General features: G+C 40.3%; 2 protein-coding genes across 3 annotated transcripts in view; one reads left to right on the forward strand and one right to left on the reverse strand.

The window, feature by feature from the left end:
* The first annotated feature begins 4,237 nt into the window (after nucleotides 1–4,237).
* Nucleotides 4,238–18,586, forward strand: ZRSR2 (zinc finger CCCH-type, RNA binding motif and serine/arginine rich 2). Its single transcript, XM_084295822.1, has 11 exons — nucleotides 4,238–4,295; nucleotides 5,680–5,759; nucleotides 5,847–5,943; nucleotides 6,228–6,336; nucleotides 6,678–6,764; nucleotides 8,868–8,906; nucleotides 10,495–10,610; nucleotides 14,210–14,423; nucleotides 16,771–16,826; nucleotides 17,009–17,118; nucleotides 17,797–18,586. The coding sequence occupies exons 1-11, from the start codon at nucleotides 4,249–4,251 to the stop codon at nucleotides 18,276–18,278; spliced, it is 1,437 nt and encodes a 478-aa protein (XP_084151948.1). The 5' UTR covers nucleotides 4,238–4,248; the 3' UTR covers nucleotides 18,279–18,586.
* A 4,428-nt stretch (nucleotides 18,587–23,014) lies between these two features.
* The window catches only part of AP1S2 (adaptor related protein complex 1 subunit sigma 2), a 30,846-nt gene continuing 27,198 nt past the window's right edge, over nucleotides 23,015–26,662 (reverse strand). For both annotated transcript variants that reach the window (XR_014618878.1, XM_084295834.1), the window contains one exon: nucleotides 23,015–25,160. Coding sequence is in view for 1 of the 2 variants with exons in the window: in XM_084295834.1 (XP_084151960.1) it covers nucleotides 25,113–25,160 (48 nt within the window). In the remaining variant the exon portion in view is untranslated. The remainder of the gene's footprint in view (nucleotides 25,161–26,662) is intronic.

Genomic DNA, 26,662 nt, shown 5'->3' on the forward strand with positions numbered 1-26,662 from the left:
TTTACTGATTTGTCACACTGGCAAGCAGCAATACCGGTGATTTTCCTGGTGGTGAGGGGAGGAGGCCAGGAGAAGGAGTGGTGTGATAAATGCTCCAGCTCATAGCTCATGGAGAATGACCTGGATGCGTGCCAGATGCACCCAGCTGATGTCCCACGCGCTTATTCAGCTGTGCATACACTTATTCAGCTGTGTATACACTGCACATAAACAACTGATTGCTGCACATCTATAAATCTTTTTCCAAAGCTGGCATGATTTTCATTTATTTTTTAATGTATCTACTTGTTTTATTTTTATTAAACCAGGCAGGTGGACACGCCTAGACTGGGTATTAGCAGAAAACTAACTCCTCTTCAAACCCACCACATTTTTTAACACTGTCATAAAAAAACACTGTAACTTCTCAGGTTACAAATGCCAGTATAATGTAGGAAGACACATATTTTGCCACTTTGCATCCCGCTAATAAAACTACTTGTATGGGTTACTTTCTGCCCAGCCTCTTTTCTCCCATTTTGGCCAGATAATTTAGCACTGTAAAAGCACATCTGCATTTGTTTGCTACTGATTAATCAGCCAGACATCAGTTTGCTTGAACAAACAACAATCTGCATGCAAACAGAGCATGCTTTTAATTCAGTATTTTGATGTACTTGATCATTTAATAGTTCCTCTTTTGTATTAAGTTTGTTTTTCCTAACTATGGCTGAACTACAAGTGAGAGCCACGCAGAATCCCAGGTGTAATCTGCAGCTTGAAAATAAAATTGAACTAGTGAAAAGAACTAGTTCCCTTCTTGCACTAAGTGAATTTGTCTGTCTGGATGAAAATCAGTATCATTTTTGTCCGCCCTTGTGACCTCCAGAAGTTCATGCATTATCTGTATGTGTGTACTTAACAGTATACCATAATTCGGACTTCTAAACAAATGAAGAAAGGACTGAAATTTCTATGAGGCACATGACTTGGTAAAACAAAACCCTTCCATCCTCTCAATGTGATTAGCAAGGTACTTTTCTGCTTCTTTCAATGCCTTTGAAATGGAAAAATCCCAGGAAAGTAAAATATTGATAGCCATCATATAAGTTAATTAACAGCTATGGCCAAACTCAACCTCAGTTTTCAAATTTGACAAATTAACAGTTTTAAACTCTGTGGAAGTTAATCTTTACTCTTAAATAGTTGTGTTCAACTCTTATGAGGAAAGAGTCAATGTGCTACTGTCAGCATTAGTCACTCATGGAAATGTACCTAGAGCACTGCAGGCTGGCTGTGCACGGTGCTGTGCAGTTCCCCGAGCACAATGCTGCACTTCCCCTGCAGTCTTTGGTAGCTGGTGAGATGAGAATCTACCTGAATGTCAGCAGCATCAAATATACCAGTGCCAGCTTTTATAGGTTCACCCTAAGTCTCATTAAATGGGAGTTTTTCTATTAAGTTTTTCGGAAGTGGGTGTGGAATGGGGACCATGATCACAGTCATCATTATAATATTGGAGAAATAGCTTACATTGTCACGGAGTTTTTATCAGGGCTCACAGAAGTAGACAGTGTCTGAGAAATCATTTACCCCTTGAGACGGCAGTGCAGCCATTAGGCAGCAGGTGTGGGAAAGATGTGCTCTCTAGATTTTGCATGTATCACCTTGAAGCATGCACTTTGCAGTGAAAAGCACAGATGGTCACCCACAGTGGGGCTAGCATTGGGAATGAGCAACAGCAACTTTCAGCGTGATAGGGAAGGACGGTGCAGCTGCTGTCACTTCACCAACCACCGTACAGTACAAGCCATGGCCTTAAAGCTTCCTGAGTGTCTCTTTATACAAATGCATTTTCTCAATCAATCAAATTCACGCTGGTGATTTACCGCCATTTCCTACATATTCTCCTAGTTCCATTTTCTTCAGACAGGAAAATAAAAGCTGTACACGTATTCATTTCTTTTTCTTATTTCCCCATGGGGCTTGGGCATACAACAACAAAAAAAAAAAAAACAATGAAAACTTTGTATCTGCCTGCACTGGTGGGAAATACGAGGAAAATGGAAGCCAGAGGGATCATGTGGCCACTACGTGAAAATATGTGCTAAACGGGGTACCTGTACTGTGGTTCAGAGCTGGCCTAATGTATGTATTTAACTCTGTGCATATATCTTACAAGGCATGTAGATTTATAATGGAATAGTATGTAGTCTCAGGTTGTATAATCAACGTTTTGTATTCTGTAATGTACAATCAGAGCAGCTCATATATACCTTCCCATGATGGGACATGTATATAACTATACACAGTGTAGGTATATTTTTCTTTGGGAAAGATGCAAGAGTGAGTTATGCAGATTTCTTGAAGGTTTCCACAAAAATAAACCATGTCTGAAGAGGCCTCTGTTCTCCAAACCCAGTGTCGGGGCTAAGAATTACCTACTAGAAAGCTACATTATCTTGGATACGCGAATTGATCTTGCCAAGCAGGAATGGTCATATTTGTTTCTTTCTGACATGAATACTTTCATAGCACTGTGACAATTAAATTACATGGAACTCTGCACCTGTGCTTGAATAGCAGGAGGTTGCTACATGCACAAATCCGTAAGAATAAACAAAATGGAGAAAAATGCAATTATTTTATTCCTGTTGCAGAAGAATTTCCAGAATTATGAATGTCTGTTATAGCTGATGTTTTTTTGTGTGTGTGTGTTGTCTTATAAAGAGATCCTCCTTTTCACTATTCAAATGTATAATCTTAAGACAGTTATTTCCACAAATATATTTGGAAAATGCCATAATGAAATGTATGATACTAATGAAAGAAATGAGTGAATTTCTCAATATTGACTTACAGACAATTTAAAGAAGAGTTGTTATGGTACTTACTCTGTTAAAAGGAGGATAAAAAGTTGTAACTCCTTAACAAAATCAGATTTATGAAATATTTGTGCTTTTTCACAAATTTCATGAATGTGTATGGTTCATCAGTCCTAAAATGCACAATACTGCCATCTTCTGTATCTAATGCAGCAATTTGTGTGTTATTTTACATGTTTGTTCTGCACAAGCAAACAGTAAAAATAATAGTGATGTCAACTCCATTTTAAAAGACAATCTATAATCTGAAACATGGTGAAGTACTAGTAGAAAGGTCATCATCTGAATATTCATTGATCAACTGGCAAACATAGCTGCTGACTACAGTAGTCACAATTGCTTTAAATAACTTCACTGAGGTTCCGAATAAATACGACACTCATTATGCTATCAATGAACAGCACAGTCAATTAGTCTGATTTTCACAAAGCCTGCACTGGTACGCTTCACTGCCAGCGGCTTGGACAATTTATGCAGTTTACCACCTCTAGGATATACAAAGTAAGCTCCTGCGTTGGGATTTATGCCAATAATTTAGGTATTAATCAACAATGTACATTATTAATGACTATGCAAAACATGACCAGATGAAGCCTACATATCCTTTACCTCCAAATGCTGCCATGTATAATGCTTGTCACCAAACAACTGATTACTGACAATTTGCAAATTTTGGCCCATCTAATCTGTGCCAGTCTGCACATTATAACTTTTACCTTGCTGTGAAACGTGTGCATAATCAAGAGAGATGGGATGCCTCAGACAGGATGAGGACGTATAGGTGTCGTCATCTAAATTCACAAACATACCTGCCCGGTGTGCCCCAGCTACACGGCTCTGACTTCCCTTGGCTCTTTGGGAGGCCATTAGGCCACAGCAGTCAAGAAATTAAAAAAAAAAAAAAAAAAAAAAAAAAAAAGAGCTCTGTAAAAGAGCACACCTTTAGGCACCTTTACTCAGTTGGGTTGGGAAATTGGTGTGTGTACCACAGTGCAGGACTGGATTGGGACATGTTATCAGTGAGGGACTCAGTGAAGTGCATCGTTTTACTTTTTCAACGTTTGATTAAACTGGGAATTTCCAACGCTTCCTCAGGCGTTCCCTGAATAACAAACGGTGTTGAGAGGGAGGAGCAACGGCTGCGCTCCCCATCCCGCTCTTTTAGGGCGGGCAGGAAAAGCCTGAGCCTTGTTTTACAAACTTTATAGATGTTATAGTTTTAACACTGCGCCAGTATCGCTGGAAGGAGCCGCACGAGGGACACCAACCCCCTCAGCCTGCCTTCCCCCCCCCACCCCCCGGCCGGCGCCATGCCCGGCGGCGCCGGAAGGGATTTGTCGCCCTTCCGCCGCGGGGTCACGTGACGTCCCGTCGGCCCCGCAAGATGGCGGCGCCCATGTTGCTGCCCGAGTCCCCCCTGGGGAAGCTGAGGTGAGGCCGGGCCGCGGCCCCCCCCCCCGCCCCCGCCGCCGAGGGAGGGAGCCCCGGGGGGGACCCGGGGGGGGTCCGCGGCCCGCTCCTCGTCCCGGCCGAGGGCCCGGCGGTGCCTCCGTGCGGCGGGCCCGGCGCTGAGGCCGCCTCGCGGCCGGGCCCGGGAGTGGCGCAGCTCCCTGCCGCCATGGCCGCCCCGCCGCCGGGGCCCTGCGGGGGCCGTGAGGGCCGGGGGGGGGCTCGGGGAGGTGCGGGGGAGGCCGTGAGGGGGCTGCGGGGCCGCTGCGCTGCGCAGGGGTTGGGAGCCGGGCTGAGGGGAGCGGGGCGCGGGGCGGGGGGGGGGCTGCGGACAGCGCCCGGCGCACGCTGAGGGGGTGAGGGGGGTCCCAGGGCGTTGGTGGTGCTGGGGGGGAGGCCAAAAAATGACCCTGCGGCCAGGTTTGGGTCTGTGAGGGAAGGAGCTCGGCTTGCTGGGGGCCGCTGCGGAGCTATGAGTGGCACGCAGCACTCGTACATAGCTACGAGCGTAGCTGGAGATGCAGGTGAGTTTGGGGCTCTCTGAGGTAACGCCTCTGGAATGCTGTGAAATGGCAGGCGCTGAGATGGCAGGGTTTGGATCTGCTGTCGCTACTCGGAGTGGCAGGATGGGGAGCGCTGGAGATCATCCCTCCGGTTCTTCTGTTATGAGTTGGCCAGAAACAGTGGAGCCAGAAGGAAAAATGAAAACAAGGCTTTGGTGTGGAAGGATCATTAGATACTTGGAGGATTTCAACCATAATGAAAACAAGATGCTGTTTCCAAACACACTTGCAGAGTTACCAGATGAGATTTCAGGCAAAACATGAGTGTGGCCAAGATTCAGTGGTGGAAAAATGGACCTGAGAATTATTTGTGGCAACTGATACATGTCTTTTTCATGTTAAAACCACTGTCTGTGGAGAGTATCTCGGTAGAAGGGTAGAGACTTAAAACTTCGTGCCACATGAAAAGAGAGAAAGACTAAAATATTCTGAAAGGGGTATCACAACTTCAGTGCAGGATATGCCCAATTTCTTCTCCCAGATCTTACCTAACGACCGAAGTTCAGGCTTATGGGGAGATTTCATGAAGTTAGTGATAACGCTAAGCCCTGCAGAGCTCAAGAAGGATGAGACTCTCTGCGTTGGTCCCCAGCGAGGTCGTTACTGCTGGCAACGTGCAGTTCTAACGGCATAGTTGCGGATTTTATTACTGTGCCAGATATTCCTGTGGAGTTGCTGTTTCATATGAATATTCGTTAATCTTGCATTTGTGAGATTTTATGCTGCTGATGTAATTGAGTGTATATATGACAGTAAAACTTAATCGTTTGGGTATAGTAATGTAAAAAATTTCTCATCTTCAGCCATCAAAAATACAGAGCTATTCTGAAAAAAGAAAAGCGGAAAAAAAAGCGGCAGGCACTGGCCAAACTGAGAGACTCTGGTAAGTGTGAAGAGTTTCGTATTTTGTGTATTTTCACTGACTGTGACATCTGATCATTTAGATGCGTTGTTTTTTGTCTTTTCTCAGAAGCTACAGAAAAAGATGAATCGGTGTCTGAGGAGGAAGAGGAGGAACTGGAAGAGGAGGAAGAAGAAGAAGAGGAGAAAAAGCTCGAGGCAGAAAGGTGAAACAGCTAGAAACTAACATATGCTTAGTAGATAGGTTTTTAGCCAATTACATTTTGAAAACTTGAAAAGTCTCAATATATTTTATGAAATAGAATCCTTAATCTGTGTTTAATGCTACACGGGATTTTTCTAATGCATGAATGACTTTCATGGCATTTTCTATATCAAAGAGTATTAGATAAACTGTAGTTAATACTGAACTAATAAATTTGAATTACATGCATGACAATTGCAGGAAGGCAGTAAAATTTGTCTAAGTGGCATCTGGTTTCATTGGTAGACAAAAACTACATGAGCAGTGGTTGCTGAGAGAAGAAAAGGCCCAAGAAGAGTTCAAGCTTAAGAAAGAAAAAGAAGAGGCTGCAAGAAAACGTCAAGAAGAAGAAGAGGTGATGCATAAACTGAGTGTTATAGTTGTGCCTGGTAATAAGGAAAACTTCTAAAAGTCTTTAATATCTTCTACTGTTCCGTAGTGTACGCAGTTTTGTTGATGTTGCTAAGTCTGAAAGCGTAAGCTCTTATAGTTTCTTTCATTCTAGATAGAAAAATTAAAAAGACACAAAAATACTCTTTAAATGGATTTTTGTTCAGAGATCTAGTGGTTTATGACTGAGTGAGAACTTTATGGTCAAGGAGCTACAATACAACACGATAGTTTCAAATTTGACTGTAGCGATTATAAAATATTTGTTTCCTTAAATAACTTTTTAAAATCTCTTTTATCGTAAAGAGGAAGATCAAAGAAGAATGGGAAGAGCAGCAAAGAAAAGAGAGAGAAGTCGCACAGCAGAAGCAGCAGGAGAAGAGAGAAAGAGAGGTGATTCCTGGCAGTGGGAGGATAAACGTGTTACATATCCTCTCGCATTATCTGATGCACGAGTCTATGCATGTTGAAGGCGGATTCTATTCTAACTGCAAGTGTATAAATGTGTTAGTTACTTCTCTCAGTCCTACGTTGCTGAAATTATTCTTCATTGTTAAAGAGGAGCTAGCAACTCTGTTTACCTGGGGGGAATAACTAATTCTAAATCATGGGGTTGTTTGTAATATGTACTTCTGTGCATCAGTTAAACGTGAAGGCACACTGTACGTGCACTTCTTTACGTCTTTACGTTAAAGGTGATCCTTATTTACTGTCCCAGTTGAACACAATCAGTATGGAAGAAAATTCCCAATGAGGACATGGAATTACATTGCTGCTGTTCCTTAACAGAGTTCTTACTCTAAAGATACATTACAGCTCTTCTTTACCTGACTCATCCAACAGGACGTATCTTTTTTTCCAGAGTTCCCTGAGTGGAGGAAAAAAGTTATACTGGAAATAGTCATTTATAACACTAAGTGTACATTCTTCTTAACTTTTAGGAATCGAATAAACTGGATGTAAGATGCCTGTATGGAAATCCAAAGGGAGGACTGGCCTATCACCAGTAAAGGGTGATTGCAGCTTCCCAGAACCCGTGACAAATCAGCTTCTCCACATTAGCAAAAGGTTCTAGTTTAGTACAACTCCTGGGAGGTGCCTTGATACCGTGTCTGTCTGGTAGCCGTACTAGGAGAGGAGACATGAGCACGTGGTATTGTCTCCTGCACTTAATTGTTGCACTTAATGTCATGAGTTACATAACACTTCCATGACGAATGAAAAAGAACAGCAGTTGTGTTTCCTGCCAGTCTTCCTCTTGTGCTATGTATCCATGCCTTGCCAGAGTAGGGAGAGAAAATGTTGGTCTCACCCCTGTTGAAGGTTGAGGTAGAGTTCCCAGAACTATACCATGGTAACAGCAGAATTTTGTTCCTTCCCTTTCTTGGGAAGGGGTTTATGTGGTGTCTGGGTTTGCCCAAGCTTCCAGCGGACTAATTTTGTCCCCTGCACTAAATGGAAGCTGCTTTCTGTTTTTTGTTCTGTTGTTTGTTTTTCTGGATTACTAATTTACTGGTCTAGTGAGCTAAATTGGCTCATAGAGGGCATTGACATGCGCTCAGAGGGATGCTGTGAGTGCTCAGCTGGGAGTGGAGCCACCCATTTCAGCAACAGAAAGTTAGTAAATTGATTTGGCCTGTCTCTTCAAACTGCATTTTATTCAAATTCTGACTCACTGACTGAAAGAAAAGGTTTATTTTTTTCCCCCCTTAAGATGGGGAAATAGTTATTCTGGGTTTTTGTCTTTTTTTCCTCACATTGTTTTGTTTTTGTTTTTAACTTGCTCCTCCTCTTTTTAGATCTAATTAATTCACTTCCAAATCAGAACAACGATAATGTGTTTTCTTGCATTGGCTGTCTTTAAATGTCTTTATTCTTGAAATTTCCTAGAATAATTTGAGAGAACTAATTTCCAGCTAGTCTTGGAGTGTGTCTATTGCTTTGCTCATCCCACTTAGAGGAGGGAAGGGAAAGAATATCCTCATTGTTTTTGCTTTGTTTGAAAGAGTAGATGCAGCAAAGCTTACCAGGTTTCTGATATTAAGATTTCTTAGCAGTTATAAACTTGGGTTTAACAGAGGCTTAGTAAGCTATGTGCTTTTCTGTGGTACGCAGGATGTTCCAAGTCAAAAAGTTTAGCACAACTAAATGATTACAAGTATAACTGTGACAAGGTTGAGTACTAGACCAAGAGATGCATTTAACTATTGAGTAGTTCAATGATAGTTTCAAAAAAGAAATGAAACTTTTGAAGTTGTCTAGCATTTAGGTTCGAAAATTGTCCACATGAAAGTCTAGTCTGATGTATCCTTTAACAGCTTTGTACCATGTGAAATGCTACAAAGCAAAGTAAAACATCTGCTTTTAAAGCAAACCCCACGAAACTTTTATCATGTCTAATCATTGAGTATTGTAAATTAGGTTCTTAACTAAAGAAACCAGATGTTTTGTGTGTCCTTGGGATTTTCACTAGTCCTGTGTTTGCACCATTTATAGGCAGCTGTGCAGAAGATGCTGGATCAAGCCGAAAGCCAGGTACGCTCAGAGTCTTTTTTTTGAAAAAAGAACTGAAAAATAATTTAATTGCCGTCCGGTGTTTGCCTCGTAGCGTGCTGTCCATCTGCTCTCAAGAACCTAATGGCCTGAATAAATTGAATATCTAGTGGTTTGCGTGAGCAGTAAACAATTATTTACTGGGTGGAACATAATTAAGTGTATTTCTGGCCGGTTGATGGCAGTGCATTTGTGCATGCTCATTGCTGTTTAGGAGGTCTGAGTCAAAAATGAATCTGAAAATACTGCTGTGTGCTGTGTTTAAAACAAAACAACAAAACGCCCAACCCACAAACCTAGGAACAATGGATTTTTGGAGCTCAGAGAAGGTGAATTCGTTTTTTCCAGTTTCCTTAGAGAACAACCTGATACGGTTAAATTTGTGAATACTCATACTCTGCATAAGTCCGAAAATTAAGTTTTAACCCAGTTACCTGTTGAGGGTTGATTGCTATTAGCTACATTCAATTCTGAATTGCATTTAAAGAGTTTTCTTAGGCAAGGAATCTAAACCTTTATTTTGCAATATGGGTAGAAAAATGCTCGGAGCTATTGGTGCTGAAGATGTATTAGCAGCCACTTCTGCGAGGGCAGAGGCAGAAATATTGCATGTTGGTCTTTATGTGGTATCAGTGCAGGGTTCAGTTACTTCAACAGCATGAACAGTGATAGTGCTGTTTTCTTGAGGGGAAATTATGGCTGAGAGTCATGAGCAGAGCTGGTGGCAGAGTCAAATGCTGCTCATAAATAAACAGTTTTCAATTAATTTAAATGGAGAACTTAAGCTAGTTAGCTTTACAGATCTTTTGGCTAAGGAAAATTACCTTCTTAAAACCTGTTTTGTTTATGGTCAGGCTTGCAATTTGATAATCCCAATTTGAATTTTAGAAATCTTAATGTGATGGCCTGAGCTGAGCAGTATGAATGTTTTTCATTCCAGTGCTAACTGTGAATTTAATTGCTTTTTAATTATGGCCTTTGGCAGGTTACTTTTATTTAGCCTTTCCTAACAGCATAAAAAGTGATAATATGACTGAGCCTTAAGCTTTTGCAAGGACAGATAAGTTAATAGTCCCAGACTTCTGTCTGCCAGGTGTAAAAAGTGCTGCTCAGTGTGTGCTGGCGTGAAGTACCTAACTGGTTTAGCTGAATGAAAATAAACTGTCCCAATATTTGTAATTCTTGTGGATGACAAATGAAATTGGTGTTTCAGGAGCAAATATCGCAGCTCATTTATTTATTTATTTTTACTTCAGCAAAAGAAAACACACATTTTGGTTATATTTTATTGTTAATATGTAATTATGAATATGGACTTGTTCGTAAAACTGCACAATTATCAAGAAAAGGGGCTTCCATCACCAAAGACCCAAGGCACTGGGTAGCTTTTGGTTTGTTTTTTGTTTAAAAAAATAAAAGCATAAATAGGTTCAAGCTTGCATTTGTACTAATGCAGTGCTCATAATTGCCTGTGAATTTAATTGGTAGCTTCATTTTGATACTAAATCTTTCTTCTTTTTTATTTTTTTTAACTTACATGTATTTTAATATTTGTTTTCTTTTTCCACAGCTGGAGAATGGTGTGTCCTGGCATAACCCAGAGCCCCCAGAGAACATAGGAACAGAGAAGGACAGAGCAAATTGCCCATTCTATATCAAAACAGGTTCCTGCCGATTCGGAGACAGGTAATCAATTGAATATTTACCAGCAGGAATGTTTTGGAGGGGTGAGAGGCAAGCAACTTCATTAGTTTATGTGCAAACTGAAGAAATCTTGCTTCATGAATTACTTTTATTTATTTGGATGGGATACTGTTATTCATGGTGGAATTAGACATTGAGAGCAAAACTGTTGACTGCCTGGAACTGAAGCATTTATTGTTAAGGCGTATTATTGATGGTACATTCTGGTTCCACTGGCCAGACTGCCTTTACCTTAGAGCTGGCAGACGCACAGATTCGTTCAGACAGAGTACATTTGATTTCTGCTATTAGCACAGGCCTCACATGTCAGCTGTTGATTTTTATCTTGATTAGTTTGCATACGCTGCATCTTTTTAAAAATAAATGTATAACTAGGAGGGCGTCAACTAAAGCAAAACTGTGGTACGTCTGCACAGTTGGGAAAGATGTTGTAGTAGCTTCTGGAATTCTCCTATTTGTTTACTGTTAAACGTGTGGTACACTCATTCTTGGTTCTTGTATACTTGTATACTGCTGTGGGTGCCCTGTCTGGGAAAGGAAATACAGTAAAAGGTGAGAACAGAGGAAGGACAACAAGATAATGAGAGATGAGGAGCAGCTTCTGTAGGAGGACTGGCTAACTGGTCTAGGCTCTTCACTTTCAATGAGTTGATGGAAGAGGGCTTTGGTAGATGAAGTCATGAGCAGGATGGGAAGGATTATTTGCTTTTAGCATGAAACAGCTTAATTAGGTGTCCCCAAGCACTTACCACCTTAAAACAACAAAAAAACACCTTCCTCAGAGGAAACAAATTGTCCTCTGGCAACAAATTTCACACTGAGGAAGTCAAGAGCATAAATGAGTCCAGGATTACAGGTTCATTAGTGACCATTGAAATTGGTGTCCCAAATTAAGAGTCTGGGTGGAAAATCCCTTAATTTCTGTGCATGTTAAGAAGGAAATACAGATCAGCAGGGAAAAACTGATAATTTTTATTTTATTTTTTCTATTACACGAATCTTCAGCATAAGCGAGTAAGGCTGTTTAACTAACTGTTGTGGTTTCCCCCAGCTGGCAGCTAGACACCACGCAGCTGTTTGCTCAACCTCCCCCCTCCCTCTCTGGGATGGGGGAGAGAAATGGGAAAGTGAAGCCTGTGAGTTGAGATAGAGACAGTTTATTAAGACAGGAAAATAATAATAACAATAATAATAATAACAACAATGATGATAGTAGTACTACTACTAATAATGTGTACAAACAAGTGATGCACAATGCAATTGCTCACCACCCGCTGACGATGCCCAGCCTATCCCAGAGCAGACAGCTCCTCCATCCCAGCTAGCCACCCCTATATATTGTTTAGCGTGACACCAGATAGGATGGAATACCTCTTTGGCTAGTTTGGGTCAGCTGTCCTGGGTCTGTCCCCTCCCAGCTCCTGCTGCACCCCCAGCCTGCCTGTTGGTAGGACAGAGCAAAAGGCTGAGATGTCCTTGGCTTGGTGTAAGCACTGCTCTGCAACAACTAAAACATCGGGGTGTTATCAGCACTCTTCTCATCCTAAGCCAAAACATAGCACCCTACCAGCTCCTAGGAAGAAAATTATCTCTGTCCTGACTGAAACCAGGACCCTAAATTGTATTACTGAAATGTGTGTGATCCATGTACTGTAGTTTCCTTCCTCCTAAAAGTAATTTGTTTCGGAGTGATGCATAGTGCAGACAATTATGTGATTACTGAACTCTATGTAAGTTTCAAGCCCATAAGCCCTTATATCTTTTTCTATTCTGAAATATGGGATGAATGCCTAAATAAAACCTTGGGCATTTATTTCACCGCAAACAGCATTATTGCTACTGAAATTTTCATGCTTAGTTCTTTGTAATCTTTGTAGTATTTTTGTTTTGGAGGTACTAAATGGAGGTAACCTCCTTGGGTTAATCATGAATTGGCCATAAATCAGCTTTGCTGCAAACTATGCATAAACTTTGTAACTACGTACCGGGAAACATGGTATGCTGCCCTTCTCTCACCTGTAGTTGTTGATTTCAGCTTCCTCTCCTTCATCTTCCTTCTTTGTCTTCACATAACACACTTCTGTCGTATTCTGGTCATTTCATCCCCTGCTGCTAGCCATAAGTAAAAAGACTGAGGTACAGGCAGGATAAGGAATGAACAAATAGGGTAGAAGCTGAAATGAGCCACAGTGGTGAAAAATTGGGAGCTCATATTATCAATACAATAATGACTGACTTGTCAAAGCTCACTGTGCCTTGAAGAAGGCAAAACTTTTTCAGTCGATCTTTATTGATCATAGAATAATCAAGGTTGGAAAAGATCTCCAAAATCATCTGGTCCAACCATTACCCTACTACCAAATAATCACAATAATTTAAATACTAATTATTTTCTAGCAATACTAAATTCTGGGTCATTTGTTTTTCTTGAGGTTGCTTTTGTTCTGTCACGTGCTATCTGTGTACAGGCAATGCTGGTTGGGTATAACATTTTGTGTTCCATAATACAAACAGCAGTGAAATGAGGTCGCTTTTCAAATCAAAAAAGATCAAATTCATTGTCTCACTTGTTTGTGTTTTTTTTTGTTTGTTTGTTTGTTTGTTCTTCTTTTCTTTGTTTGGTTGGCTTCTAAGTTGTAAGTCAGAATGTGTGAGTCAATTTCTAGCTGGCAAGATGCAGGAGGAAACTTTCTGTCTTAAGTCTAGGCTGTAATTGCTGGTTTTAGACCTGACCTCCCCCAGTTTGTCTGTGCTTTGCCATTGCTAGATAAGAGAGCAGACTAGTCTGACTGTTGCTCTGATCATGTCATGAAAAGCAGAAATGTGTTGGAGAGCGTATGACCCAGTTACTCTGTGAAGTGTTTGAAACAGATCATAAAGCACAGTGAAATAAACACGGGGGCTAGCATCCGTGCTCTTATCAAATCTAAAGGTTTGTGGGGGAGAGCTGTGTTTCGTGAGCGAGGTAGCCTGAAGATGATAGACAGCGTGGGAGATCTTAATACTTCTATGGCTGCCCAGAAGATGCAGATTAAGCTATGACTTGTTTATAATAAGCATTTTTTTTTAATGGAAAAAAATAATAGGGTATTCATCCAACTACAGGGCTAGACATGCTTTCTTTTCCTCAGCCCTGTCCCACCTCACAAACCTCCTCTTCCCTGTGTGCAGAGAACGCTACCAGTAAAAGTTCTTTCAGTTCTTTCAGCAAAAAGAAGAGCAGGGACTTTTTTTTTTTTTTTTTTTAATATTGTAAAAGACTGTTAGTATTTCTGTAAAGCCATTGAGAAATGGGGAATGCATTTAAGCCTTGCAACTTCGGCTTTTAATATGTTAAGGGTATCAATGTCTTCTGCAGACAATTTTTTTAATGTAAGAATATATTTATGATTGACAAAAAGCATTATTTGCAAACTCACTTCCAAACTTTACTATCTTAATTATTAAGTAACTTGATTTTCCACTAGTGGGTTGTTTTTTTGTAGTAACTCTCTCAACATGGCAGCTGTTCAAAGCTTCAGCAGGTCCGTCTTCACCAGAAGTGCAAACCTTCTTCGTTCTTCTTCTTTGTAACTATCCAGGTGTTCTCGTAAGCATAACTATCCAACGTCTAGTAAGACACTACTTGTCCGAGGGATGTTCATTACGTTTGGCATGGAGCAGTGCCGGCGGGATGACTACGACACCGATGCGAGTCTTGAGTACAGTGACGAGGAAACCTACCAGCAGTTCCTCGAGTTCTACGAGGATGTGCTCCCAGAGTTTCAGAACGTGGGGAAGGTTGTTCAATTCAAGGTATGCGTAGGAGTCTAATAGCTTGTCTCTTTTTTTTTTTTCAATTCTTAACTTATACCACATCAGCTGTGTTTTACTAGCCTTTAGAGAATTCTGTGCAGTATGCTCTAGCTAAATCCCATATCCTTGAGAGAGCTGTCTGGTGTCTGCTGCAAACTATGCATCTCTCTTGGCACCTGTAAACTTCCAACTGCTTCTACAGAGCATTCTGGGTGAATCTTCTCTGCTAGTCTCCTGAACTGTCATAAAAGCGGGTGCTTTTACATTGCCAGGTGTTGATACAGAACAACAGTCCACTTAACCTCACAGTCCCTTCTCTGCTTAGCCTGTGATAAGCCCCAGAGGGCCCATGGATTAAAACTGCTAGGCAATATTAAAGGTATCTGGGCTAGTGCATTTGTGCCACTTAAAGCTGCACCAAAGGAATGATACTGTGGAGATGCAAAAAGTATTTGGACTATACACCCAAATACTGTCATTTTAGAACTGGTTAGATAAAATAAACTCAAGTGGCAATGAACCGAAAAGGTAGGAGATATTTCAGTAGCAGGAATTAATTTGAAATGGCTGTATTACAAAGAAGTACGTTATGTGAATGGTGTTGAGATTTGTCATCCAGCCTTAGTTTCTGCATCTGGCTTCCTGAATTTTTTTCCTATTTATATTACGATTTCTCAGGGGGAAAAATGAGGGTCCTGTAAATGGAGACCTTGGAGATGAATGATGCATTTTGACAGTCCCTTGTTGTCATAAAACGTGCAGCTTGGATGGTGAAATCTCCTTGTAACAAAACTTATTGCAGCATCCCTTTCTGCTTGCCATTCCTAAGTGTTTTTCTGTAGTCACCAGGAGGCATGCTGTGCCTTTTCTCTTTTTGTTTCTCTGTAGTGACAGCTGCCTTAGAACAGAGATTGTATTAGCATTTCAAGCAGGAGGAAAGTTTAAAAAAAAATAAATATGAATTTTCAATAGCTGTATAATGAGGTTGTAAGAAAGAAACCTTTACTTGTTTGGATGAGTATCCCACCTTATTTTGACTCAAGGGGTATTAGCCAGCAATGTTCCATTGTAGAAGATGGGATGTATATTCCCACTGGAACATGTGTTGAAATGCTGTCTTACCTTCAAACTCGGATCCTTAAGGTAGTATCTTTGTTGTGTTTTGTGCAACTATCTTCTAAAGTTGCACGTACTTGGATCCCTGTGGCTAATAATGGGGTAAGAGCTTCTAGTGTGGGGTTTCATAGTTTCTGAAGTAATTGTGCAACTGTATTTTGATTTTCAAAGGCGTTTTCATTTTATTAGAGATGTTTTGAAATTATGTGTTGGCAGCTGGAATCTCAACCATGGTTGAGTCTCTCCTACCATTTATAATCATATTACACTCATGCCTGTTTCAACTGACTTCCATTTCCAATGTGGTACGGGGTTTTATTCTTATTGTTCTTTCTGGGAAGCTACTCCTGAATCTGGCAGGTTCTGACAAAATGCCCTTCTTTTCTTTTCCCACCCAAACATGTTGAAGATGAGGTTGTTCTTACACTAACGTTGCTATTTATCTCAAATACTGTGACTATTTACTCTGTAATATTTAATTACATAACTGTTCCTTGTTGCCTCTGAAGCCCTTGCCTAATCCAGAGGTGTATTCTCTGAGGGTCCAGTGATGAAAGAAGCTGCTTGCCTCATTTGGTGCGGGTATTGGAAGAGGCCTGGGGGCAGGAGGGGCTGGGCTCACAGTTCTGCTCTGGAGAACCAGGTCCTAACTGGCCTGGGCCTGCACATCTCAGCATCCCTAGCAACTAGTAACAAGGTTTTTGGAAGTTAAATTGTGTATTTTTGTGAGTTCTGGATAGACTTTGAATGCTAGATTATAGTGAAAAATAGCTATCAGAACTGTTCAGTGAAAGCTAGTGGCTTCAGCTTTCCTAACTCATCTCACAGGGATGCTGTGAAGGTAAATTGTTCTAAACATTCTTCTTCCATAACGAATCCCACGTTTCCTCATGGGGATACTACTGAATATTTTCAGAGCAGGACTTGGCAGTCGCGTAGTAGGGTTGGCCCAGACTTAAGTGCAAGACAATGGAGTACAAGCTGCCTTGTGGACTAACTGAAGCAGAGGACCTAGTGGTAATCAAAGCAAAATGCTGGAAACATACAGACATAAACCAGATGGCCTTTGTTGTCTGAACATCGTATTTGATTAAGACTATGTTTTGAAGAAAATAATACACAAGTTCATATTAATGTGCTGTCATAAATCAGAATGGCTGCCACCTTCATGTGTGTAACTTGCTGTACATCAGCCTTCAGTTGTCCTAACTTAATGTTTTGATCTCCTTAGGTCAGTTGCAACTATGAGCCTCACCTGCGAGGAAATGTGTATGTCCAGTACCAGTCGTAAGTATTCACAATCTTACCAAGTTTAGTTCTAAAACTCCAAAGCCCAGTAATGAAAACTGTATAATCCAAATGATTTGTTCTCATACTGCAATGGGAGCCTGAAATTGGTAAGTGACATCCTAAATGCTTGTACAGTGATAATGTTACACGTTTGTTTGTTCCTTTCTTTCTTTTTAAAGGGAGAAGGACTGCCAGGCAGCTCTTGCTCTATTCAGTGGCCGATGGTACGCAGGCCGGCAGCTCCATTGTGAATTCTGTCCTGTGACAAGATGGAAGACCGCCATTTGTGGTGAGTTACATAAATGCTCGTAAAAGAGAATGTGCGTTAATGAAAGAGTTAATGTAGAAGTGAAAAAGAGGGAGTTAATCTGTCACTTTGATTCAGCCAGTGCTTCAGATCGAGTTCATTTCTATTTGGAAGACAAATATGCTTGCTTGCTTGTGTAGCTCTAGGAAGGAAAGGGAATATTTGTTCTCTGTCACTTAAGCATTTGAATCATCCTAGTGGATTTGCTTGGACTGGAAGAGAAAGCATAGATTCCAGCTTTAGAAATAATAACAATACTAAGGCAGAAGTGCAGAAAATACAAATTTATCTCTTTCAAAAGCAACAATAGTTTCTCAACCATCAACAGTTCTTAGCAGTAACTTACATTTGACTTCTCTGTATTTACATTCTTAGAAAATTTAGAGTGCTAAAATTATTTATGAAAATAGTTTTAAGCTAAAGCTGTAATAGCCATCTTAAATACATGTTAGAAGGTTAATTCCAAGAAAAGTACCTGTTGTAAAAATAATCTTGGGTGAATTAAATTGGTAGGTGTTCAGATAGATGTTTCTCTGTTGGAGGAGGCAAAATTAAGTTCAGAAAGCTTCATTTCCAGTAGGTGCATAATGAAGGTTTAACAGGTCTGGTTCATAAAAAAAAAAAAAAAAAAAAAAAAAAGCAAACCCTCATCTGTTGCAGGCTTATTTGAAAGGCAGAAGTGTCCAAGAGGGAAACACTGCAACTTTCTTCATGTATTCAAAAATCCAAACAATGAATTCTGGGAGGCCAATAGAGACATACGTATTTCTCCTGAACGGACTAATCAGTTGTCTAAAAACTCTGAGAGGAGAAACAGATCAAGCCATCGTGATGACTATTACAGCCGGTCAAGGAGAAGGGGCAGCCCAAGCCCAGATCATTCTTATCGCAGAAACGGAGAATCTGAGAGAAAAAAGAATCGCCGCAAAAACAAGAGGAGGCGCCGGTCTGGCAGGTCAAGGAGTCGAGAAAGGAGGAGGTCTCGCAGCAGAGGGAGGAAGAGGAGAGGACGCAGCCGCAGCAGAAGTTACAGTCGAACACGTAGTCGGAGCAGAAGTCGGAGCTCTTCTCGATCCAGGAGTAGGGGTAAAAAGAGATCAAGCAGCAGAGGAAAAAGTAGTGAAACTCCCAAAACAAAGTGAGAATTAATCTTAGAAGTTGCTAATTGATCAAATGTTGATCAAATGTAGAGCTGACAAATATCTTTCCAATAGGGCACCAGATACGTTTGAGTTTCAAATAAAGTGTTCTTGCACATTAAAATGTTTCTTCCTAATAAAGGAACCTAGTTTACTGTGTGCTAAGCTTCAGAAAATTAAAAGTTTAAGTCCTATATGAGGTGTAAATGTCAAGTACTCTAGCTACTCTGTCCCTCTGAACTACTGCAACATCTGGATGCATCCTGAATACAAAATAGAAAGAGAAGTAAAGCTTTTTTGGTATATGCTTATTTCTGTGTAACGTGTGTGTTAAGTGTTTCCTGTCCCTGTAAGGAGTTAGTACAGAACAGCTAGTGTGCTGTGAACTCACACAGCAGCACGCTGCCAGTTGAAGTCTGTGTAAAAGACAGCCATTTATGTTTACCGTATGTTTATGGGCTATCCTGTTCTAGACAAAGTAATATAATCATGTTATGCATTGGAGAAAAGGGATCTAAAAGGCTTCACTGTTTGCTTGTACAATACTTGCCCAGTAGGAGCTTTGTGGTCATAAGTGTTGGATTTTTCTCTCTCCTGTGACTGAGCTGCTGAGCTAATTGCCTGTAGGGATTGCAGTAGACAAAAACCAAGTAGGAATTACACAGGAAAACAATCAATTTATTCAGTACCTTAATCCCCAAGTAAGTGTGGAGACCAATCACTTGTAATCCCTGGAGTGAAGACAGAAAATACTTTGCATACTTCTTGGTTGCATACCATTTGTAGTTGAAAACAACCTGCCTAACCTCTTATGGAGTGGGAAGAAAAGTGTAAATCTGGTAACTAAAGATGGGAATGTCATTGTAAAGGCTCAAGATGTTGCAGAGTGGCTAAAGAAACTCAGTATTATTTTATACCTGAAGTAATATTTTAGTTTTTTTTTTGTGAGAGGATTTGATATCAAGCCTTTTTTTGGGGCTTATATTACAGTTTAAGGCACTCTACTGCCTAGCTCCCCTACAGTCAAGGTGGAGAGGGGTGCTTAAAAATGAGGTTATCGGGACGAAGCTTTTTATAACTGACAGCTGTGTTAGCGGAGTACCTGCAATTAGCGAAGTTCTTATAGCTATTTCTTCAGTTTTAAATGAAAGATTTGTGCTGTTAAATTGACTGTACTTCACCCTGTTTACCTTTAGGTTTTTAACTTGGGCACTTCGATGTCTGTTTATGCTTGGAGAGAGCAGTTTGTGACCCTGAAGGTGTGGGTGCCCCAGGTGTCTGCAGAGATAGCTCTCTCTCTTCAGCCTCTCCAAAGAACTTGGGACTCCTGCCTCTAGAGCACAGTTCAGACCACTTGTTAAGTTAGGAGCCTCTGAAGTAGGCATGAAATGCTCCCAAATAGGTGTTTGTTATGACTCAACAACATAGCATCAAGTTCTTTAGCAAATCTGGACATCCAAACTCCAGTGTAGCTTTCCTCATAGCAAGAGCATTTTTTTTCCCCCAGGATAGAGTGAATGACCATTGTTCTGGATATAATATATATATATTTTTGCTTTTCTAAATGCATACTGCACCTAGCATGCTGATTATACATTTTCCTTCTTTCATGTGTAACTGTTGTCCAATTTGGAGTAATACAACAGAAGTGCTATATATTGTTGTTCAGTTCAAACCCGACTTTCAATATATATTGTCATAACTGTAGGCAGAACTGTAGCTTAGTTAATTTGATTAAATGTTTTAGTTATTAACAGATGTAGAGACTGTAATAGCATAACTTTTGAAATAATAACTTCATTTGAAAGGCAGATTTTGATGGATAGACAGCACCATTTTAAATTGTATTTGAGAAATTTGTGACAACCGCTTTCTCATAATGTATCTTTCCTGACTAGATCTCACAGGCAGATTTTCCCCGGGGTTTCTATTTTTTCATAGATGGGCACTTGTGCAGAACGCAGTAAACCGGTACAGTTGAACTGGCCTTCCCCACTTGCTGGGCAGCATCACCAGCATGCCAGGAAGATCATTTCACTGGTGCTGCCTCGCGTCTCACAGCCCGCGTTCTGGTGAGCTGGACTGCTGGTGAAGGCTCTTGGGTGGAAAAGTTGATTTGTGCCACCTGCAGTGTGTTGTACATCCCCTGCCATGCAGCGTGCTGCTTGTGCTGTTGCTGAGCGTTATCTGAGGGAAGTAAATCACTGAGCTCGACCAGAAGTGAAATGGGCAGTAGGATGCTGGTTTTGTGATGATCTGTGATGAGCAGGGTGAAATAAATGAAACGGACCTCTCTGGGACTGAGAATTCCACAGGTAATTAGGCTCCTTGTCCCCATGGTTTTGTAAAGGGAGCAGGGAAGCTGAGCTGCTGTATTTTATCTTTTTTCTAAAAAAAAAAAAAAAAGTTCTTAATAATAATTAAAAAAAAACATTGCTCAGAGATGCATGTAAAACTTAAATATACTTTATTTCTGCTATCCTAATGGCTGAGGCTTCAGCTTTTTTTCGTGAGGTCTGGATCCAACGTGCTGGCTGCACCCGTGCGCTGTAGAACTGGTAGCTGTAATTATCATTGTTTCACATGCAGTCTGCTTATTACACAGAAATTGAGTGCTGTAGATCTGACATTTAGTTTGCATTTGTTAGCATGAAACCTGGCATTCAACCAGTTTTCGAAATTAAGAGTTCATGTATTTCAGTAGTTTCCCTACTTCATAATCTTAAGTAGTGTCATATGCATGGTTTTGTGTTTCCTTATTAGCTGAGTGAGCTATTTATTCTGAAGAGACAAAGAGCCTAGAAGTTCTTAAATGTTAAGCTCCTTTTTTTTTTCCAAAGGGGAAAAGCCCCAGAAAACACAGAAGGGATTTAAATTTGCAAGGAATAGCTTGTTCTCACCATGTACTATTCTGCATAATCCACATAAAAGGACCTTATAAAGTGAATTCCTAGTGGCTAGTGAATTACTACTTTTTATTAATGACTGCTTAAGGCAGTTGCTTTTATACTTTTTTCCTAATTTAATTGTGCAAGGATCACCAAGAGGCTTTGGATTGATTATGAAAGCAGGTATTGACACAGAGCTGCAAGAAGGTGGTTAGGGCAGCAGCAGGGGCTTGCCAGCCAGCTGATGGAGTCAGGGCAGGGAGCAAATGCTGTTCCGACCCTTCTCTTGTGGAAGGAATAAATGTACGGGAGCAGAAAGCTGAACGTGGAAGTCCCAACTACTTCATGGAAACCATGCTGTTCCAGGTGATTACCTGATGTGCTTTGTGACAGTAAGTTAGTGTGCTGCCTGTGGCAGAAGGGGAATACTGTCAGAGAGGTAGGAGCTACTCCTGTCAGCAGCAGTAGGATCCCTGCCTGGTGGCGGTTAGGCACCTGGGAAATAGGCTTGCCTTCTACCAGCAGCACAGCCTCACGTTCTCAGTGGTGCCTGCCTTGAGGTGATTTCCCTTTCCTTGCTGCTTGCTGTGCTTGTTGCGTAGCCAGCTCCCATCACGCAGCTCACATGTTCACGTGCTGAATGCAAGACTTGCATTTTCACAATGAGGGAACAAGTGTAGAGGAAGGCCTTTCCTCTCTGGCGCTTTCCATTAGTGATGGAATGAGTGGTCAGAAGACATTCTAAGTAACTTTTCAGCTTTAAACACTTCAGGAGGACAATCCTTGATTCAGTTGCATATTACCACACGCAGTGCATCAGTAATTACCCTGATGTTTACTGGTTATATACCTGTACCAGTAGCAGCATCTTTGGGATGTGCAAAGTGACAGTTTTCAGAAGAAATGCAGGAGTCCGCTCTGAGATGCTGTTGCTTCCTGTCCTATAACAGCACTTTAAAAATGTGAAAGTTAAAAACTTAAAAGCTCAGTTTAGTTTCTTACATCACTTGAAGAATGCAGCTGATTTTGCTTTCGCTATAAGCTTGTTGTAATTAAAAAACACACACAAAACACTTATTCCACCCATTCCTTGTATTCAGCTCTGATGTATCGGCTGAATACAGCATCTATCACATTTTTTAAAAAAAAAGAGCTATCTGACATACAGTTCAGAAAGCCACTAGACTGAGTAGAAAGCAAGCTGTGCAAACATAACCCATAAACACCCATAAACATGGTAATTCAGCAAAGAGGCAGCCACAGCATGACCATCATCTCAGTGTTAACCCAAAAGGAACAGCAGATGTTTAAGGCCTCTTCAGCTTGAAGATTCAGTGATCACAGTGAGGGCACTCAGGCCAATAATCCCTTGCCTAAACAATTCAGAAAGTCTACAGAACTCCTTAGCTTTTTTTTTTTTTTTCCCTTCTCTAACTAAGATAGAAAATTTAAGAAACAAAATATTTCTTCCATATTAAAGAATGCCCTAAAGATGGTAAGTTTTCCCCGTGCTTTTGCTGGTGACGTCAGGCAGTTCAGTTGCTTCAGAAAGCTGGAAAGCAGATGAGTCAAGAGAAAATTGGTTGAGACGAGGACTTAGGACTGTGAATGCTGCATTGACATGTTTGTAATCCCAAGCGAGGAACTGAACAGCAAGCTTGTATTACCTAGAACCCTCTCTCAAGCAACATGTGATTTGTTTTAATTTCAAGTGAAGTGGCACTACCGCAACAATTTACCATCCCCTTTAATAAATTCCATGTTTAATGTGATAAGGCTTCCAAAAACTTGCTAATTTATTGCTTTCTGTAGAATTTAAATGGATGTAAATAACTAATCTTGGACACAGTATTCTCACACATTTTTTTAATAAAGTGCTCAAGAGCAGGTTAAGCACTGTAATAAAATTTCCCTTTTTTTTTTTAAGCTGGCACTGAGTAGCCTTTTTTTTCCTCTGAAAAAGAAAAAAAAAAAAACAGTACTAATTACATATAAACACAAAGCAATGGTGTAAAAATGGACATTTATTACAACTAAACCAATGTGACAGTACGACGGAGGTCAAACAATTTATTCATCACAATCACAACAAAGCTTAACCCAGCCAAGCACATACAAGTGACAGTGTAAACTTTAAAAACGCTGAATACGTAGGAAATTGCTTCAGGTTTGACTAAAGGTAATTTCACCGCTTCGATCTCACACTGAGGGGTATTCTAACACCATATTAACCTCATCTATCCCCGCACGTTGTGCACAGAGAAAACGCAAACCACTGCTTTTGTGTGCCTGAAGTTAACCGCGGTCTCTAGCAATGCGGTATGTTCAAATCCCAGGAATGGCTTAAGCAGACAACATTGAACACCACGAGTTCACAGGCTCTGCTCCAGCACTGCCACTGAGGCATGCAGACCCACCCCTGCCTTCTGCTGCCACCAGCACTGGGACCTGGGTCAGGGAACTCACGCCTATCACCACTGCCCCTCTTCTGGTGGGTTACATTTAGCATCCATGGCTCTCCCGCAGCTGGGTAACTGCTCGTGCAAGCGCTGCACAACTGCCTCCACCAGCCCTGCCAAAGCTCTGTTTGGGGAGAACATACATGGCACTACGTACTTAACTGACCCAGCCAAAACATGGACTTCTACAGTGAAATCGCTGGGAAGGGAAGAGAGGGAAAGAAAGCCTGGCATTCTCAGGGACCATGCACACACACAGAACTTTGCTACTCCCAGGTGTGCCGATACCTTCTCAGAACTCGCAAAGCATACATGAACCACATCTCCTCAAGTGAAACAGTTTGAATGTACAATTAAAGAGCCTGCGAGAAGTGTCAAACTATCACCCGGTAGCACTTTGCCCCATTTGCAGTGAGTCTCATATACAAATCTGGCTTTAAAAGTTCTCACTGCAAATTAGCTGGTTATACCACTGGACACCAGGTAGGAGTTTTATAAGGGATGTGTCCCACGTGAAACATGTAAGTCGGAAGTATTCAAACATGAAGCTGACACTGTTTTTCCTAAAGGTGCTTATACACCCATTAAAGCATAACTATAAAACACCAATAAATACAAATTAAGTTGTAGAGTTCAAAAGAAAATCATAAAAACTCCCTTTTGTAAAGCTCCCTCTTTCCATGTTCAAAAGTATCCTATTTTCATTACATACCTCTATAGTGTCAAAAAGGCTACTTTTTTGTGTGTTTATATTCAGAGCAAGCTAATACTGATTTAAAAATAGTTTCCCTGTTTGGATTTTTAAATACATGCATTCCCTTTTTAATATAGTAACTTGCACAGATTTGCTCAGATAACTACATGTAAATGCATTTTCACTGCTAGTAAATGATCAGTTTGCAGCTTTCTTGCAAAAAGCATTACCACCTTAACAGTTTTTAACCAGTTTGATATGCAGATCCTAAGAGGATTCTTTGGTATAATGGCAAATTCAGTAGTAAACAGTTATTTCCAATCTTAATGCATCAACTGAAAGAAAGCAGGATTATCACAGCTGTTGACTAAAAACGTAGATGAACGAAAGTCTTTGGTTGCATAAACACAATTTCTACAATATAACATTTCATACTTGAAGTTGTCCATGTAGTTTCCGTTCATTTAGATATGCTATGGCAATGATACATTTATTTCCTGAAGTCAAGTTTGCTTATAAAAACAGTACACTTACTGAAATCAAATGCAAATTTTCTGTAAATGCAGAGGAGACATTGAGTCAATTTAAATCTAATTCCCTTTCGTTTATCGTGTTTGGACTTCGGTTTCTTGTTCCCTTTTCAAAAGGAGAATTTATCTTGTAGGCCTGAATGAAGCAGCTTAGCAAAACAGTAATACTGACAAACAGCATCTTACACCATTAGCTAAACATTACAATGAAGGCAGTGAACATTTACAGTATGAAACACTGAGATGTCATCAGCGGAACAGAAGATTTATGTCAATCCAATTTCTTCAAGTACACTACGTGGGGTCTCTGCTTCCTATGGAGGGAAAATTTGAGACAGTGGTAAATGGATCCTGTGCTTCTACTGAACAGTACCATACATGAGAGTTAGTATGAATGATGCTTAATTAAAGAAAAGCTGGAAGACATGAAAATATAAAAGCACTGCAGTTTGCAAACATGGCATTAGCTGCACTTTTCAAAGAGCTGTTAATTAGATTGTCATGGTTCACAGGAAGAGCTGGTAGATTTTATTGCCCTTAAGCATAATAAAAAAAGCAATTCAAGTGTACCAGCAGGGAACAAATCACAACCCAGTAATAGAGATATGAACTGGGGAGGGACAGGGAAGCATCTTGCAATGGAATCTGCCAGTTATTTTTGTGGTGAGTTGTTTCATGGGTCTCCGCTAGGCTAGAAAGAATACACAGATGAAAAGACTGAAGCTACTTAGATACGGTATCCCTCATGCTCTTCATGAAGAGCCTAGACTTTTTACACAGGTAACATGCTTAGCTTAAAAAAAATAAATCCATGTTCCTTGGTACACCTGGTGTCAATGAATTTACTGTTTTGACAGGGGAGGAGTTGCCAGGATTGGAACTGAATTATTTTACAGCAGGTAGAATGCAAAATTTTACGTTAATTCTATTCTTGCAAAACGTTGTTTATAGTCAGAACAAGTTGTTTTATACAAAACTTCGAATGGTTATCATCAGTTCCATATTCATTATTGCTATAGCATCTGAAAAAAATATTAATTTGATTAGAAACATTAAGCAGTACTTCACCATAATGATGAAAAATATGATAGTAAATAAAAAGGGATACCGTATCTTTACGGAAACATAAGCATTTTTAATATCCAGAGTATGAATAAACTTACTTTAGCATCCTAAAGCAAGACATGTCATGAAGCAGGAAAAAGGCAAATAACAGTTAAAGCAGCAAACAAATGTTTTCTAAAACTGTTTTCTAAACATATTTTTTTTCAAAAAACAAATTTTTTTTTTTGTAAAGTACAGAATTAAAAGCCTTAAATCTTGCAAGCAACACCAGAACTTTGTTTCTATCGGCTTTGACTATGGAGCACAAAATGATCACATTTAGAATCAATTCAATTCACATGTAGGACTATATTTATTATAAATTTTTGTGTTAAATAAAAATATATATGAAGTTATAATATTTTATAGGCAAATTCACTTGAAAGTCAGCATTTGGAGAAGTCCACTGCTGAGCACTTTCAGATGGCTTCCAAAATCCAGAAAAAAAGCAAGTTAAAACTGGAAGCGAGATACTCAGTGAATTAAGGATGAAGTGTTTTCTCACTGATGTGATATTTAAATATTCTTAGAACTGCAGTGACCTTGATAAAGCAAGGCAGTACAGCTTAAAGACTTGTGTTTTAACATGCCCCCCCCCAAAAAGAAACACTGCTTGAAAAGGAAGCTATATCCTCTCTCTCTATATATATATATATAGGATATATATATAAGAATATAAGTTTTTAATATAACCTGTAGCATTAAATTCCCA

This window comes from Netta rufina, assembly GCF_964035555.1.
Source record: "Netta rufina genome assembly, chromosome: 1".
NCBI classification, from domain to species: domain Eukaryota; kingdom Metazoa; phylum Chordata; class Aves; order Anseriformes; family Anatidae; genus Netta; species Netta rufina.